At 39.0% G+C, this 17,607-nt stretch overlaps 2 protein-coding genes across 9 annotated transcripts in view; one reads left to right on the top strand and one right to left on the bottom strand.

Moving 5' to 3' along the window:
* The window catches only part of CPAP (centrosome assembly and centriole elongation protein), a 50,728-nt gene extending 40,486 nt beyond the window's left edge, over positions 1 to 10,242 (bottom strand). For 6 of the 8 annotated variants that reach the window (XM_020968780.2, XM_078147085.1, XM_078147089.1 and 3 more), the window contains exons 1-5: positions 10,158 to 10,242; positions 5,657 to 6,152; positions 4,317 to 4,440; positions 2,698 to 3,012; positions 1,592 to 1,733 (exon numbers count right to left, since the gene is read on the bottom strand). In XM_020968780.2, the coding sequence (XP_020824439.2) occupies positions 1,592 to 1,733; positions 2,698 to 3,012; positions 4,317 to 4,440; positions 5,657 to 6,058 (983 nt within the window). In that variant the 5' untranslated portion in view covers positions 6,059 to 6,152; positions 10,158 to 10,242. Of the gene's footprint in view, positions 1 to 1,591; positions 1,734 to 2,697; positions 3,013 to 4,316; positions 4,595 to 5,656; positions 6,153 to 10,157 lie in introns of those variants that run through there. The other 2 variants (XM_078147086.1, XM_078147087.1) reach the window with 2 other exon arrangements.
* A 2,207-nt stretch (positions 10,243 to 12,449) lies between these two features.
* The window catches only part of PARP4 (poly(ADP-ribose) polymerase family member 4), a 99,655-nt gene continuing 94,497 nt past the window's right edge, over positions 12,450 to 17,607 (top strand). The window contains 1 exon segment of the mRNA XM_020968809.2: positions 12,450 to 12,617. The gene's annotated coding sequence lies outside the window, so the exon portion shown is untranslated.

Genomic DNA, 17,607 nt, shown 5'->3' with positions numbered 1-17,607 from the left:
GATCTCAACCCCCTTATCCTTAACTCCCCACCCAAATGAAAGTTCTCTCTCCAAAGTTATCGGTGATCTCTTGATTGTCAAATCTAATGTCCTTTTCTTAATTCTCATCCTTTTAACAATGCCTCTCTGCTGCATTTAGACACAATTGGCCACCCTCTCCTCTCTATGTTGCTGTGACACTGCTTTCTCCCTTTATTTTGCTAGCTGTCTGACCACACCTTTGTGGGATCATCATTCATATCACATTCCCTAACCTTGGGTGTTCATCAAGCCTCTGTCCTGGTCTCTCACCTGGTACAAGCTCTAACTTGGTAACTTCATCAACTCCTGTAGCTTTTCTCATCATCTTTATGCAGTTCTGTGTAACCAGCTTGACTCTCTCCTGAACTCTAGTCCCATATTACAAATTGCCTATTTGACATTCTGACCTGGAGATGCCAAAGGCATCTCCAACTCAACTTATCTAAAACACAACTCACTACTCTTGTCCCAAAACTCAACTGTCTACCAAACTTCTACATTTCTAAGGAGCATACCAACAACCTTATCATTCTCCTTGACATCCAACCTTCCCTCACCCCACATAACTAGTCAGGTGTGAAATCCTGTCATTTCCATCTCTACAACATCTTTCACATCTCCATCTCGCTGCCTTTACAGTGTTGTGACTATATCACCTCCTAGCTGGGCTATTTCAATAATCTCCTTCTTGATTTCTCTGTCTCAAATTTGTCCCCCTCCAATTCATTTTCCGCACAGCTGCCAAAACGTTGTGTTTTTTTTTTTAAGTGCAGGTCTGACCATGTTACTTCTCTATTCAATAAGACTACAGTGGCTCCCTTGTTACTCTAGTATAAAGTGTCATCACATCCATTTTTAAGTTTTACAAGGGACATAATTATTAATATGTTTGTAAATATAAATAATATATAAGTAAATACATAACTGGGGTGCGTGCACAAACTTTTTTTTTTTGCTAATGAAGTACATGATCAAAAAAGTCCCAGCCCAGAGATAAGCTACAAAGTCCTTATTCTAAAATTTAAGTTCTTCCACAATTGAACCCTACCATTCTGCCTTATTTTCACACTACTTACCTTTACAGTTTATGTACTAACCAAACTACACTACCAATTGTTCCCAGAACTTTAACTGCCATCTCCCATGGGTCAGACATTTACACAGGCAATCCTGCCCCACCACCCCCATACTTAAAATATAATCCCTCCATATGTCCAACTTTTTCTCTTCCTTCAAGACTCAATTTAATTATAACTTCTTCTTGATAGCCCTTTCCTAGTAGCTCAGGTAAAAGTGCTCTCTCCCAAGCTCTTATGATACTCTACCTGGCATTATACTTATGTTTGTGGATTTTATTCCTCCAATTAAATAAGTATTACTTTTTAATCTCTGCATACCCGGCATAATGCCTTATACAAAGTAGGTACATACTAAATGCTTTTTAATTGAACATATTTTTCATGATTAAGTAAAAGGATTCTCCACCACTTAGCAAATAACTCATATTCAATTATAGTACCTTGTTACAAATAAAAACACATGTAATATCTGTGTTAATCAACATAGATACCTTTCTTCAATACTAGACACTGCTAACAATTTTCTTCCATTGTTAATATCAGAGGAATCACCAGGTTTTTTTGAGTTTGTAACCTCTTTCCCTTCTGGTAACTGTTCTGTCATTTTCTCCCAACATGGTAGTATACTTTCCCCTACGATATGAATTGGGAAATATTTAGTTGGAGATATGCAAACTGTCACAAACTTTCAAATTCAAATAAAACCAAAATAAAGGGTCTTAAAACTCTAGAATTGTACAAAATATTCAGGTATAGAAGAGTGGTACACTGGAAACATGCTTGGCCCAAAAGCAGAACACCAGTGGATTCAGGCCACAAATCAAACCAAAAAAGAAATCACATAATACCTGTACCAAAGAAACAAGAATTCTCAAGGTTTTAGTAATAGCATGTCAGTTTGCAAAATGATTTCACGTATATCATCTCATGTGATCCTAACAAGTATTAAAGTTAATGCAAGACATGACAAAACCAAAGTTCAGAGATCTTAACTGATTCTTTGGAAAACATATAGCTAGTAAGGAGCAGAGCTAGGCCTAGAGTTAAATCCTGTCAGCACCTACTCTAATAATCTTTCCACTCTACCACACTGTCCTATTCTTATGTGGTTAAAAGAAAAAAAAAACAATTACATACCCTCAAACTGTGTCTATCCTCTCCTAAGTGAGCTTAGAAATTTTTGCCTCACTTGGAAAACCCTGTACTACACAGAGGGTTTAAAATCGTCGTCTGTTAGAAATGCTAGTGGTAAAGTCACAAAACCTGTGGCCAGTTCTATGGCCAGCCCAAATTCAGTGACTATAGCATACTGGACCTTGCTACTGTAATCAAATCTACTGTGAATATTTGACTGTGTGTGAGTGTGAGTGTGTGTGTGTGTGTGTGTGTGTGCATGCACACATCCACATGAGAGTGGAGGAGGAACAGGAAGGGGAGAGATGGACAGACAGACAAGGGAGGGCAGCAGGTGGGAAAACAAAAGTATTAGAAAAGAATTCTATCACAGAGTAGCCCACTGGCATTTCTACACATAAATATAAAACGAGATTCAGAATACTATTTAGATAAAAGGCACTAATTTCAAAAGATAGCTCACCTGTAATATTTTTATTTTCTTCTTTCAAATCATTCTGTGTTTTTACACCTGCTTCTAAACATTGTGCCTCATGAAAAAAGTCTGGAGAAGTACTACCACCTTTTGAAGATAAGAGACATTCCTTACTCATAGTTCCACATGGATTAATTTCTCTTTCTTGTACAGAACCACAAGGTAAAATTTCAGGAGCATGAGTGTTTTCTCTGGTTTGATTGTGGTACATATGTGACAAGAATGGCATGGTTTTGTGTACAGTAGTAGAATTCATGGAAGTTCCATATCTGGTGCTCTGATCTTCAGATAGTAAAGTCAAGCCTTAAGAAGAAAACAAAAGTAAAATTAATATTTTATGAAAAATCTTCTCATTTTACTAATCTACTCCTACTATCCTGTCCCTTCCACCCATCTCCCTGCCCCCAAAATGAAATAACAGTAATAAAGTAACATTTTAATAAAATAAGCTATGTGCAATAATGCTGGCATTTTGAACACAAAGTTCTATGTGATTTTAATTAGGGATATATTTGCTAGTACTCACATTCAGGAAAAATAAGCATTATTTAATAATGAGGTATATTTTTTCCAGCAGCACATCTTTGAAAATGCATTTAGTTCTGTATACTCAATCATTTCTCGATGCAGCAAAGAATGCTCCATTTAAGAATACCCCCAAAATTCCTAATTCTATGCTTTTGAGGATTCAAAAGATATATATGGCTTACTAAAGATTCTCTACAAGAGCCATATTAGTAACTCAGGTACATGTCAAATCAACACAAGGCAAACTTTATCACAACCTCTTCCTGAACTACTGGGATCCCCACTACTTTCCCAATTTACCCCACATGCATCTGGAAGTCAGAGTGAGAGATGCTCTAAACCTAAAGGTAATACTACCAATCACAAATGTGTCCTACTCACTTTATGACCTGCATTATTTATAGAATCTCAAAGTTGGGATTTTTAAAGGTCAAATAGCCTGACCTCATGGCTAATGCAGCAATTTTTGATAATCCAGTTTCTTCCAGAATAATTCAAGTGGCGAAGAGTTTACACAATTTTTACACAATTGCAAGACAGCTCTATTCGTTAGGAAATTCTTCCTTACTATGAGCAAGAATCTGCTTTCCTATCATTTTTACCCATTAGTTTTAGTTGCCCTCAAGGAAAACCTACGTTTAAGCTATTTTGATATCCGTTCATACAGCTGAGCCACTATTATATCTCACCTAAGTCTTCTCCAAACTAAACATTCCCATTTTACTTAATTGTTCTAAACACAGATTGGTTTCCAGATCTCTCTTTCCTGGTTACCTTCTGCTAGACATTATACAACGTATTACAGTGAAGTTATTTAACTTCTTTATTACAGATTCTCTATGTCTATCATTCATTAAAACTTACAACATAAAAACTGTCAGAATACAATTCTTAGTGCCCTTCTGCAGCTGAACAAAGAGAACCCGGATTCTAGTCTATTATTTTTATTGCCAGGGTACCCATCTGTATCCATGAAAAAAGGATGCTGATAACCTTTTATCAAAACACTATAATGGAAAGAAAATCAGGAACATAAAGTATTTTTGTAAACTGAGTCACATATATGACTGCTCTGTTACCTGAGGGTGTCTGCTGCCCAGACACCATAGTCAGAAGTTTCTCTTGCTCTTCCAAGAGCCTCTGGATCTGTTCTAATTGCTGCTTCTTCAGTTCCTCCTGCTTCTTCTGTTGGACTTCTTTGAGCTTTTCAAATACATTTTTTGGTTCAATTAACCTGATGTTTCTTCACCAAGCCCTGTTGACTCTTCTTCAGTCCTCTTCTATTCCTTCCCAAACCTCCCCATTCTCAGGAAAAAGACTTTAAAAAAGGGTTCATCAAGTATGTTTAAGTGTGCCTCTGTCATTTTAGAAACAAAGCAACAACTTGACAATGTAACTAACACACCAAAATCTACTATTCTCTTATTGCTAAAATTGTCTAAGTACAGAGGAGCCCACTTATCTTTTAATTATTTTCCATGTTATAATACAGTTTTTGCCAACTTTTCTTTAATCTGTCTTAAATTTTTGTCTTAAGAATTCTAATTTTTTTAATTCTTTCTATTTATAGAATCATAGTGGCACTGGTCATCAGAGCTAAAAAGAATATTAATGATAACTGAATTCATTCCCTTCATTTTGCAGATTAGGAAACCGAGAGCCAGAGAGATGAAGCAATTTGCACATAAGTGCTATAGGTTTGTACTGGACCCATACCATACCCTTTGGAACCCAAAACACCTATCTTTGGGAAAGTCCATGGCAACAATCTTTCCTTTGAATAAATCAATCTAGACTATACAGGTAGGAAGCTTATGACCTTGTCCTGAGTAGCATCATGTTGCAATCATTTAAGCTACTGGCCCAAAGCTAGCAAGTCAAAATAATTAGGAAAGATCTAATATCCCTTGGTACAATGACTCTCTCTAATAGTTGAGTGTTTATTCCAAGTATAAAGAGAGAAAAACAAAATAACTGATGTTACAAATTACTAATTTTTTGTAACGGCTATTTACGTGTGTTCTGAAAGGGGATAGAGATTTTCTATTAATGAATAGTGACCCTGGCTCATGATAAAACTTGCTATCCACCTCCAAATATAGAAGTGATGAACTGAGAGCAAATTGAAGTGATTTTTTTTTAGACATGGGTAATGTAGGAATTTATTTTGTTTGATCTATATATGTAACAAGTTTTGTTTTTTCTCAATGGGGAGGGGAGAGGAAATGGAGAGAATTCAGAACTGAAAATAAAATAAAATTTAAAAAAAAAGAAAAAAGTAAACAATGACCCCGTAATTTTAATACTCTTTGTAGTTTAAAAAAAAGGACCCTTAAATTTGGGGGGAGGAATTACATTTAAAAAACTATGTACACAAAACCTATAATAATCCATACATCTGTCCAAATACTTTGTTTACCTGCTCAAGTTTCTTGAAAAGTGGATCTCTATAAGCTGCTTCTTTGGCATCACCCACATTAGGTTCAATATCAATTCTGGTATTTTCCCAGTGGCCCAGAGCCTTTTTAGTGTGAGGAAAGACTGCATGTGTTTCATTTGTATCTGACTGCACTCTGTAAGGGCTTTTAGAATCCAATATCTGTTCTTCATGAAGTGAGTCGTCACTTAGAAAACTGCAGTTGTCTGAAAATTCCGTGCTTTTAACAGTAAAACTGGAGGAAGTATTTGCCTTTGATTGATTCTCTCTCCCTGTTTCCAAATTAGGAAATCCACGATTCAGTATCACACCAGCACGGGAAGGATTGGACATCCACTGAGCTAAAAAATTTTGCCCACTATTTAATTCTGAAGAAGTGGGCATCAGGAAAATTGTAATCTGAAACACTAACAAGTTAAAATAGTGCCAAAGCTCTTGTAGCACACAGCTGTTACATCTGACTGTTGATATTCAATACCTGCAGAGAGAAAAACATCAATTAAAGCCGTTACAATAGAAAGCATCTAGCCCCATCATATGCTTGTTGAAATCCTTCTCTTCAAAATAAGATTTTGATGGGCAGATAGATGGCGCAATGGATAAAGCACTGGTCCTGGATTCATACTAGCTGTGTGACCCTGGGCAAGTCACTTCCCCTCATTGCGACCCTCCACCCCCAAAATTTGTAAACTTTGATAGACTTAGCTCTTCTCAGCAATGCAAGGATCTAAGACATCTTCAAAAGTCTTATTGATGGGCAGCTTGGTGGCACAGTAGATAGAGCTCCACCCTTGCAGTCAGGAGGACCTGAGTTCAAATCCAGTCTCAGACACTTGACACTTACTAGCTGTGTGACCCTGGGCAAGTCACTTAACCCCAACTGCCTCACCAAAAATGCAAAAAAGCAAAAATTTAAAAAAGTCTCATGATGGAAAATGCTATCCACATCCAGAGAAAGAATTATAGAGCTTGAATGCAGATCGAAGCATACTATTTGTCATTTTTTTCTTCTGTTTTTTTTTGTTTCCTCTTTCTTGTGGTTTCTCCTATTGGTTCTAATTCTTCCTTACAACATGACTGATGTGAAAATATGTTTAATACAAATGTACATGTAAAGCCTATACCAGATTGTGCGCCGTCTTGGGGAGGGAGGGCTCAAAAGCTTATGGAAGTGATTGTTGACAAATCAAAATAAATTAATAAAAAAATTTAAAAAAAAACAAAATAGGGTTTTGGTACCATCTACTTCACGAAGCCTTACTCTGAACTCCCAGCTAAAAGAACTACTTCTGGAAAAGCTTATCCCTTTTGTTTGACCACTCCTACAAATATTTCCCATTCCTACTTGTATAATAGTTACCTGGGTACAAATTTTTCCCCCCTTCGAATACTAGACTATGACTTCCTTGAGCTGGCGACAGTTTTTCCATCTTTCAACCCCCAGTAATTCTTACAGTACCTTGCACATAATATTCACATGATAATATTTGCATAATTTAATCTATCAGATGCTCCAACAAATTAAATTGAATATTCTCCTGAAACTGCAAACCGTTATGAAAGACAATTCTATAAAACAATAGTATGTATGCACATGCATATATATGCGTATCTAGTACATACACACACACACATACACACCCATATCAATCCATTTGGAACTGGAACTGCAATCCATTATGAAAGACAACACTATAAAACAACAGTAGGCATGGATATATGTATATTATATAGATCTGTGTATATATATTATACAGATATGATTTGGATATAGTATATAGATATATAGCATAAATATGTGTGGTACATATATGTATACATATATACATATATATCCATAGTATATATAGACATATAGATGAAGATATACATATGTATGTATGTACACACACACACTCCCCTCCACAAAGTCCTATTCTGAATATATATAACATGGAGACAACCCAACTGTCAGCAGAGTACAAATCTGCAGGTTCTACCATGATAGAAAGGCTTCAAACATGGTTCTAGCAATGAGGTTCAGTTTAGCTAAGTATGAAGAGATTCATCGACTTTGTTGAAAAATTCTTTGTCCATGGCAGCCCATAAAATAAAGAAAAATACAAAATGACCCTCACTTCTGTACAGCTCTCTTCTGATTTTTCCAGTGACTATGAGAAGAATACTGAAAACAGGAGCAGCTGGTGCTACAAATCAAACAATGATTAGCCCATCTGTGAAAATTAACTTAGCTGCTGGTATTCTAAATATGAGAACAAGTTATCCTTGTCTGATGACCAAAGACTGCACATTCTACTAAAGGAACTGAATTGCATCAATATTGACATTCTCATTGTAAATGAAACCAGAAGACAAAAGTTGCAGCTAAACAGAGGGTGGCTCACAGGATTGTAGAGACAAATAAAGGAGTTTTCAGGGTTGGTTTTATTGTGTACCCAAAGCTATAAGAAATGTCATTTCATAGGACACTAGGTCATTTCATTTCAAAAAGCCAACAATAAAAATAACTAGCTTATATACCAACTTCTACTATACAGAATAAAGGGCTAGAGACATTTTATGAAGAATTCATTCAGAACTTCCAAGGTAATTCAATATATTCTTTGATCTTGGGTGACTGATACAAAGGTGAGTACAGTAGAGAACAGCAAAAAAATGTAGAAAAATAAAGTTCAGGGGTAAGAAATAGGTCAAAGACTTGTAGACTACAAACAAGCCTTATACCTATACATCACAAATACTTTGAGAAAAGAACTGGAAACACTGGACATGTTGAGCACTGAAAAAAAAAATACTTAAATGCTTAAATTAAAAAACATAACTGATGTTTTAAAGATAAAAAACAACTTTTTACTGAAGTGGGAATCATTCCCAAATAAGCAATGTATAGTCAGGGGCCAATTTATATTAAGGTAGTTTAAAAAAAGAGAAGCATACATTTGGTACCAAGAATAATAAACTAATATTATTTATGTCTAGCATTCCTTGAAAGCTGCCCCTGTTAAGATGAACTTTAAAATATGTACATGTCACAAATACATCATGACATTTAAAGTAAATAGAATAGCTTAAAAAACTCATAGGGAAGTACTGTACTACTATGTAGCAACAACATTCATTATGTTAAAACCTGCATCCTTTTAACATCACTCACACACAAAAAAAAATCAGCCTTTAATATGTAATTAATTAAAAGTATCCAACCACAGCTATGATACTGATTTTTCATTAAAAATAAACTTTAAAATGGCATTGAAATGGCCACATGAAAACAAGTATTAAAAGCAAAAGGTTAGGATGAGAAACAACTTGAAAATTGTTTTGCGACATTCAGAAGCAGAACAGTATCCTTACTTGGCGGACACGAGTTCCAGAGGAAGAAGCTATTTCCATCTTTGAACCACCTCTTCCTTCCAGAAGCCTTTCCTGATCCTTCCTTATTCCTCCCCCGGAGCAAATTACCTTGCATTTGTTTTTTATATCCCGATATATTGATCTCCCCCTTAACAAAATTTAAGCTTTTTAAGGTCAGGGGCTTTTATTTATGTCTTTGTACTCCCAGTGCCTAGCACACAGAAGACGCTTAATAAATGTTTATTTGATTTTCCCACAGTTTTGCTCTAGAAATGTACTTTCAGTTCACTGTTTCATGACTCTAATCCTACAAAGTTAATTACTTCATGCAATTATGTTGAAGTAATTTGTTTCACTTGTATAGATTATTTGCTGGGGGGGGCATGGAGCAAGATATCTATTTTAACTGGAGAAATGGCCAGTTTGGCATTGTGATGATTCAGGATGTATCATATTGATATTAAAAGGAACGGAAACAAATTTACAGAAGACAAAGGAGCACTACCACGGGCACCCCTACCCCCCAAAAAGGGTGTCATGAGAACCCCAGCGCATCTGAGGAAAAGAACCTTTAAGCAACCTTAAAAAAAAAAAGCCACAGTCATGTTGGTGTCATCTCACCAATCTCACAAACTTCTACCAACATCACAACATCTTCAAAGTCTACTAAACGGTGCAGAAAAATTAGATTGCTGGTTTGAAAAATGATTAATCTTTTTCTTTTCTTTCCCCTCTGAAACCGATCACGATTCCACGACCATCAGCATCAAAGCACAGAAAGTGACCAACAGCGACTTTAAAGAGGGAAGGGTTCCTGAAGGGGGCTTAAAGCAGAAACTCTCTAAAGCCCCCCAGAAGCCGGACCCTCATCTCACTACATCGAAAAGCATCCCGAGCAAGCTGCACAAGGCGGGGGCTCAGTGGGGAGGACGCCCCCGGCTTCCCCGGGCCCCGAACTGGACAACCAGACAGCGGCCTTCCTCCCACCCCCACCCTCCGGCCCTCCCGCAGAGCAGCCCCTGGGCACCAAAACACCGCCGGGCTCACACCCTCGAGGACAGAACTGGTTTTCCCCCAGCCTCAAGCATCCGGAAGCCGATCCGGATCGCCACCCGCGGCCCCCAGTTACCGCTCTCGGGTACTCCAGTTCCTCAGTCCTCCTTCCAACCCGCGCCACAGCCGCCGCCACCTCCAGCGCCTCCCTCTCCATTTACAAATGAGCCACCGCCTCCGCTGGAGCCCCGCCTCCAACCCCGCCAGGGCCCCACCAACCGGGGCCCTGAGGCATCTGGGAAATGTAGTCCAACTGTGCCTTCAGTGTCCTTGGCGCAGGGAGCCGAGGATGAGTTACGAACTACAAGCCCCAGGAGACACCCCTGGGAGGGACGTTACTGGTCCTTGACTGGGTCGCGGAGCTTCTTCCGCTGGTGCTGGAAAGGGAGGCGGGAGTGGAGGCGGGGAGGAGGGGTGAGGCGAGGTTGGCTTCTGGGGGTGTGGTCCCTTCCCTTTACCTGAGTGAGAACTGTTTCTAGAAACAAACTTTCGTAGTAGAAATTTGCTTTTAGCAGCTTCCTGTTCTAAACACCCAAACACTGTCCGGAGAACTAGGAAGCAACCAACCCTGAAGCTATGGGGCCGGATGTGTGTAACCTGGGCAGGGCCAGCCGCTCTCCTGGAGCTGACGATCTATAGGATAATAACTGACGTTTCTACAATGCTGTAAAGTGTCCAAAGCACCTCCATATATGTTATCTCATTACAGCCCCATAATGAGACTGTGAGGTAAGCGCTGCAGGTACTACCCCCATTTTAGAGATTAGGAAACTGAGGCCCAGAGAGTAAGGAAGAGAACTGTCCATGTTAATAGAGCCAGTGTCCCAGGAGGGGTTCTTCCTGACCCTGTCCTTCGGACTATTCTTCCCCTTCTGAAAGCAATAGTCAACAAGGATTTATTAAGCGTTGCGCTAAACTCAGGGGAATACAAATACAAGCAAAAAGATAGTCCTCCTCCCTCAAGGAGCTTACATTCTAATTGGGAAGGTGCAAAACTCTCAAGGATTTTGTTGTTTTAATTGGTGGTGTTTTTGCTTTAGGTCCATTTTGGTAAAGTCTGTCGGTTTGGTTTGGGTGGGGCTTTCTGTTGTTGATTTGTTTTGCTAAGGAGGGCGCCTTTTTGTTTGGTTGAAGACTGGGCTTTGTTCCGTAAGGGCAGACGAGCCTTCTAAGATTTCCCAAGGAGTAGGTATATATCTAAAAATTCACTCCAAAAATAGCTGTATGACAAGTAGTTAAAGTTAGCCCTGCCCACCCAGTTCTTAGGTTATCTTATCAACTCCCATGCTTTCATCTGTCATCACCATGAGGATGATTCTCAGTTTTGTCCAGCCCTAACCTCTGTCCTGACCTCCACTCTCACATTTCCAACTGTCCACTGGACATTTTGAACAGGATGTGTTGTAGACATCATAAACTCAACCTACCCAAAACCGAACTCATTATCTTTCCCCTAAAACCTCCCCTCTTCCGAACTTCCCTATTACTGTGAAGGGTACCTCTCTCTTCTTAACTTCTCTATATTACCATCCGCCACCCAGTCTCACAACCTAGGTGTCATCTTCAACTCCTCACTCTCATATCCAATCAGTTGTCACGTCCTGTGTTTTTATGTTCACAACATCTCTCATAAATGCTCTCTTCTTTCCTTTGGCACTGCCACTCTGGCACAGGCTTCATCACCTAACACCTGGACTATTGCAGTAGCCTGCTGGTTGGTATCCCTGCTTCAGGTTTCTCCCCACACCAGTCCGTCCTCCATTCAGCTGCCAAAACGATCTTCCTAAATTACAAGTCTGACCATGCCGACTCCTTATTTAAATGACTCCAGTGGCTCTCTGTTGCCTCCAAGATCAAACATAAAACCCTTTGGCTTCTAAAGCCCTCCATAACCAGGACCCTTCTACCTTTCCAGTCTTCTTACTCCTTCTAACCTTATGCTCCCAGGGACTTTGCAACCAGCCACACTAGCCTTGCCATCATTATTCCTCACATAAGACAGTCCATTTCCCAACTCCGGGGATTTTCACTGGTTCCCCTATGCCTAGAACTCTCTCCCATGGACTAAATTTTAATCCCACCTCTAACACTTGCTCCTTTTGTAACCCTGGGCAAGTCATTTTATCTGGCCCTGAGGTCTCTTCCAGCTGTTAAATCTGATTTATGACCTACAAACCTCTCAGCCCCAGCAAAGGAGAGCATTTGTCTGAAGAATTAAAACTCTAGGGTGTATGTTTTTTATGTTCCATCGGGAGGGATTAATTTACTAGGTCCTCTGTTGCCCCACCTCTGCCACCCCTTCTCAGCAGAGTGGCATGGGGGGTTGGGGGGTGGAGCCTGCTCCCACGCCCCCGCCCCTTTCCATTCTCTAGTGTAGGCCAGCTGACCCGAGTTTTGTGGGAGAGGAAAAGAAGTGTTTCTGAGCTTCTGGGCGTTTTCTTTCGGTTTTGAGGTTGTCTTTTTCTTGTTCGGTAGCACAGTCTAGAGTTTGGAACCAGAAGAGTCTCGGATCTAGAGGCACAAATCCCTCTGCCAGGTATGTATGAGCCCATTTCTCAGTTCCGTTTGACCTGTCCTTTCCCTGAGCTCAACGTCAGCCTTGTCTTGCCTTCCAGCTACTGCTCTGCTCTTCTCTCCTTTCCCACGGTGCTTTTGCTTCTCCTTATGCTCCATGTCAGCTGGCTTTAAACTACCACCTCTTCCCCTGATTGATTGTGTTTTAAGTTCAGGTGGTAGGTTATTGTTATCTTTTAAATGCACCATATGCTTGAGGTCACTTGGTTCTTAAGTGGTTTCTCTTTAAGAAGATCTCTAAGTTCCCAAGTGGTATAATTTAAGTGGTATAATCGTTTATTTTTATTTTATTTTCAAATGGTTAGGTAGGATTTTGAGGAAAAAGGAAAGGAAGAGTTTGGAGTTGACGTGAATATGGAAATAACCAGACTGCATGTGTCACCTGCCTCGTTATTCTTTAAGATATTTCAGGGACAGCTAGGTGGCACAATGAATAGAGCTACAGGCCCTGGAGTCAGGAGGATCCAAGTTCAAATGTGACCTCAGACACTTGACACTTGTTAGCTGTGTGGGCAAGTCACTTAACCCCATTGCCTAGCCTCCCCCCAAAAAAATTCAGTTTTGAAGTTTGAGGAGACCTGAAGAGAAGTAGGATGTTTAATTTTAGTGTTTGTTGAGTATCCATTGCTGGGAATATAATGTAAACTGCGTGTCCACTATAATCTTATGTATGTGTGTACACACATACATACGTGTATACATATGTGTGTATACATTTATGTATACAACATGTGTCCTTCTATAGAAATCTATATATGTATACAGATAGGGGAGTGGTTGGATTAGAAACAGGGGTAGGGAACTTGTGGCCTCCAGGCCCTTTGACTGAATACAAACTTCACAGAACAAATCTAGAGGTTCCCTACCCATTACAAGGTTCCCTTCAGCTCTAAAGTGTTATGGGTTTGTTTGGTTAGTTTTTTTCATTATTAGTTGCCTGTTTTAGAAGTGATTCTGAAACTACAATGTGGGTCAAGATAGCCATAGTTCCCTGACTCCTCTGACTGTTAGATATCAGGTAAAGTTTTTATTGTGGGAGGGTAACCAAGGGAGTGTCTTGATGAATAAGAGGTAGAAAATGAAATTTGACTTCATCTTGATGACTAATGGGAGAGTGTAAATGTTTTTGCTCCTGACTCTTCCATCTCTAGTATTTATTCCTCCCTCTTAACCACTCTCTCCATATTGTACTCATTTACCTGTTGAGTTTGAGGTATTTCTACATTAAAGTGTGTGTGTGTGTGTGTGTGTGTGTGTGTGTGTGTGTGTGTGTGTGTTAAACCCTTCTTTGTCCACTTTCAGATCAGAGTGAGGTTCACTGGATGGCCATACCCCTCACTCTTGTCTCTATACTGATTCTGACAAACCCCAATGAAAAGAAAATAGCACATTCTATCTTCTTTTCACGCTACTGTATTCCTTTTGCCATCCCTGCCTTTCCATTCTTCAAATACTCATAACTAATCTACCTCCAGGACCTCTCTTTTTCTCATTTACCCCCTCAATGCCCTTTGACGATGTTAAAGAACACTTGTTTTTCTTCACATATTAAAAGGGTAATACTGCATCAACATCATCATACAGCTACTTCCATCTGCTCCAATAAACTTACCTTTCTAACTTTAGCTGGACTCTTGCATTTGTAGTTCAGTTCCTACTCAGGTCTGGTCTAGCTATGAGGTAGCTAGATGACCCAGTGGATAAGAGTGCTGGGCGTGGAGTTCAAGGAAGATCTGAGTTCAAATTCAGCCTCAGACACTTACTTGCTCTATGACGCTGGGTAAGTCATTTAAATTCTGCTTGCCTCTGGAAAAGGAAATGGCAAACCACTCCAATATCCTTGCCAAAAAACCCCCACCATGAACAGTATTGGTGTGATATGGTCCAGGGGGGTCACAAAGAGTCAGACACAACTGAATAGCAACAGCCATGAGGAGATAAAGGCCTGCACTAGGGTGATGGCAGTGTCAGAGGAAAAAAGGGGGCATGTTTGAGAGACATTATGAAGGTACAATCAACAAGACTTGACAATAGATTGGGTAAGGGAGTGACAGTGAGGAGTTGTATTTGACACCTAATTTTTCAACCCTGGATGAATGAGAGGATAGTGCTATCCTCCATAGTAATAGGGAAGTTAGGAAGAGGAGAGGGTTTGGGAAGAAAAATAATGAATTCCCCTCGGAACATATTAAATTTAATATGTCTGCAGGATGCCCAGTGTGAGATGTGAGAAAATTGAGAGGACTGGAACCAAAAGTGGTGGTGGAAATTGGGTAAATCACACCGAACAACAAGCCTGCCTTGTGACTCAGTTTTGTAGCTAGCTCAGTTCCCTTTCTGTTCACTTATGGGTGTAGTCCAATGTCTGTCCTGTAAGAAAACTTCATTCAATTATGGAAATTGGGAGAAAACCTTATTGCATTGTTTGAACCTAGCCCTATGTGGCTGGATCACCTCTACCTATTGCTTAGAGACCCTTAACTAAGGACCTAGGTTATGCTGACTAGAAATCTGGTCAAATCTAGAGATTGATGTAAGAAGTTTTCTCACATCTCAAGCAACTCATATGTCTTATCTGAAAACTAGCCCCATACTAATTAATTATTTTTGTTTCCATGTTCCTTTGATTGTTCACAGACACTTGGGGGAGTGAGACACATCTTTTTCTAATTTCAAGGAATTGTACCTGTTCACTCTCCTCCTCCCAACTTGGAAAGTCACTAATCTTTCTTCCAGTTAGAAATCAGATTACCTAATGTTGTATCCTAGTTAATTGTTTCCTTTTAATTAATTGACCTTATTTGATTAATTGTTTTTAACATAAATATCTGTCTCTCTCTGTTTTTGGGGTGCAGTCCTAAGCTAAAGAAGGGGCCTGGTCCCAATTTGTTAGGCAATTGGCATGCATTGCTTAATAAATCAAAATTCTAGGCAGCTCAAACCTTTGTTTCCCCAGTCATTTCATCTTTTTTTATTTTTTTTATTTTTTTAATTAATTTATTTTTAGTTTTCAACAATCACTTCCATAAGCTTTTGAATTTTAAATTTTCTCCCCCTCCTTTTCCACCTCCCTCACCAAGACAGCATGCAATCTGATATAGGCTCTACATATACATTCCTGTTAAACATATTTTCAGATTAGTCATATTGTAAGGAAGAATTAGAAACCATTGGAAGAACCATAAGAAAGAAGAAACAAAACAAAACCAAAGAAAAGAAAGCAAATAGTAGCTTCAATCTGCATTTAGACTCCACGGTTCTTTCTCTGTATGTGGATAGCATTTTCCATCATGAGACTTTTGGAGATATCTTAGATCCTTACATTGCTGAGAAGATCTAAGTCTATCAAAGTTAGTCATCCACAGTGTGGCTCTTACCATGTACAATGTTCTACTGGTTCTGCTCACTTCGCTCAGCATCAGTTCTTATAAGTCTTTCCAGGTTTTTCTGAAGTCCACCTGCTCATCATTTCTTATAGCACAATAGTATTCCATTACATTCATATACCACAACTTGTTCAGCCATTCCCCACTTGATGGGCATCCCCTTAATTTCCGATTCTTTGCCACTACAGAAAGAGCTGCTATAAATATTTTTGTACATGTGGGTCAAAGGGTATGCACATTTTTATAGCCCTTTGGGCATAGTTCCAAATTGCTCTCCAGAATGGTTAGATCATGGGGCAGCTAGGTGGTGCAGTGGATAGAGCACCAGCCCTGAAGTCAGGAGGACCTGAGTTCAAATCCAGCCTCAGACCAAACACTTACTAGTTGTGTGACCCTGGGCAAGTCACTTAACCCCAATTGCCTAACCAAAAAAAAAAAGTCAGAATGGTTAGATCATTTCACAACTCCACCAATAATGCATTAGTGTTCCAATTTTCCCACATCTTATCCAACATTTATCATTTTCCTGTTTTGTCATGTTGGCCAATCTGATAGGTGTGATGTGGTACCTCAGAGTTGTTTTGATTTGCATTTCTCTAATCAATAATGATTTAGAGCATTTTTTCATATGACTATAGATGGCTTTAATTTCTTCACCTGAGAACTGCCTGTTCATATCTTTTGACCAGTTATCAATTGGGGAATGACTTGTATTCTTATAAATTTAACTTAGTTCTCTATATATTTTCAAAATGAGGCCTTTAGCAGAGACACTGGTTGTAAAAAATTCTTTCCCAGTTTTCTGCTTCCCTCCTAGTGTTGGTTGCATTGGCTTTGTTTGTGCAAAAACTTTTTAATTTAATGTAGTCAAAATTATCCATTTTGTATCTCATAATGTTCTCTATCTTTTGTTTGGTCATAAATTCCTCTGTTCTCCATAAATCTGACAGGTAAACTGCTTCTTGCTCTCCCAGTTTGCTTATAGTATGAGCCTTTATATCTAAATCTTGAACCCATTTTGACTTTATTTTGGTGTATGCTGTGAGATTTTGGTCTATGCCTAGTTTCTGCCACACTCCTTTCTAGTTTTCCTAGCAGTTTTTGTCAAATAGTGAGTTCTTATCCCAAAAGCTGGCATCTTCGGTTTTATCAAACAGAAGATTACTGTATTCATTGACTACTGTGTCTAGCATACCTAGTCCACTGATCCACCACTCTATTTCTTAGCCAGTACCAAGTAGTTTTAATGATTGCTGCTTTATAATACAATTTAAGATCTGGAACAGCTAAGCCACCTTCCCTAGCATTTCTTTTCATTAGTTCCCTTGATATTCTGGACCTTTTGTTCTTCCAAATGAATCTTGTTATTATTTTTTCTAGCTCTATAAAGTAATTTTTTGGTAATTTGATTGGTATGGCACTCAATAAGTAAATTAACTTAGATAGAATTGTCATTTTTATTATATTAGCTCAGCCTACCCATGAGCAACTGGTATTTTACCAATTATTTAGATCTGACTTAATTTGTGTGAAAAGTGTTTTGTAATTGTGTTCATATAGTTCCTG

The sequence above is a fragment of the Phascolarctos cinereus genome, unplaced genomic scaffold, assembly GCF_003287225.1.
Source record: "Phascolarctos cinereus isolate Bilbo 61053 unplaced genomic scaffold, phaCin_HiC Scaffold_726;HRSCAF=1367, whole genome shotgun sequence".
Classification (NCBI taxonomy): Eukaryota; Metazoa; Chordata; class Mammalia; order Diprotodontia; family Phascolarctidae; genus Phascolarctos; species Phascolarctos cinereus.
Note: the sequence above shows the minus strand (reverse complement) of the source record. Positions and strands in the feature narration are given on the sequence as shown.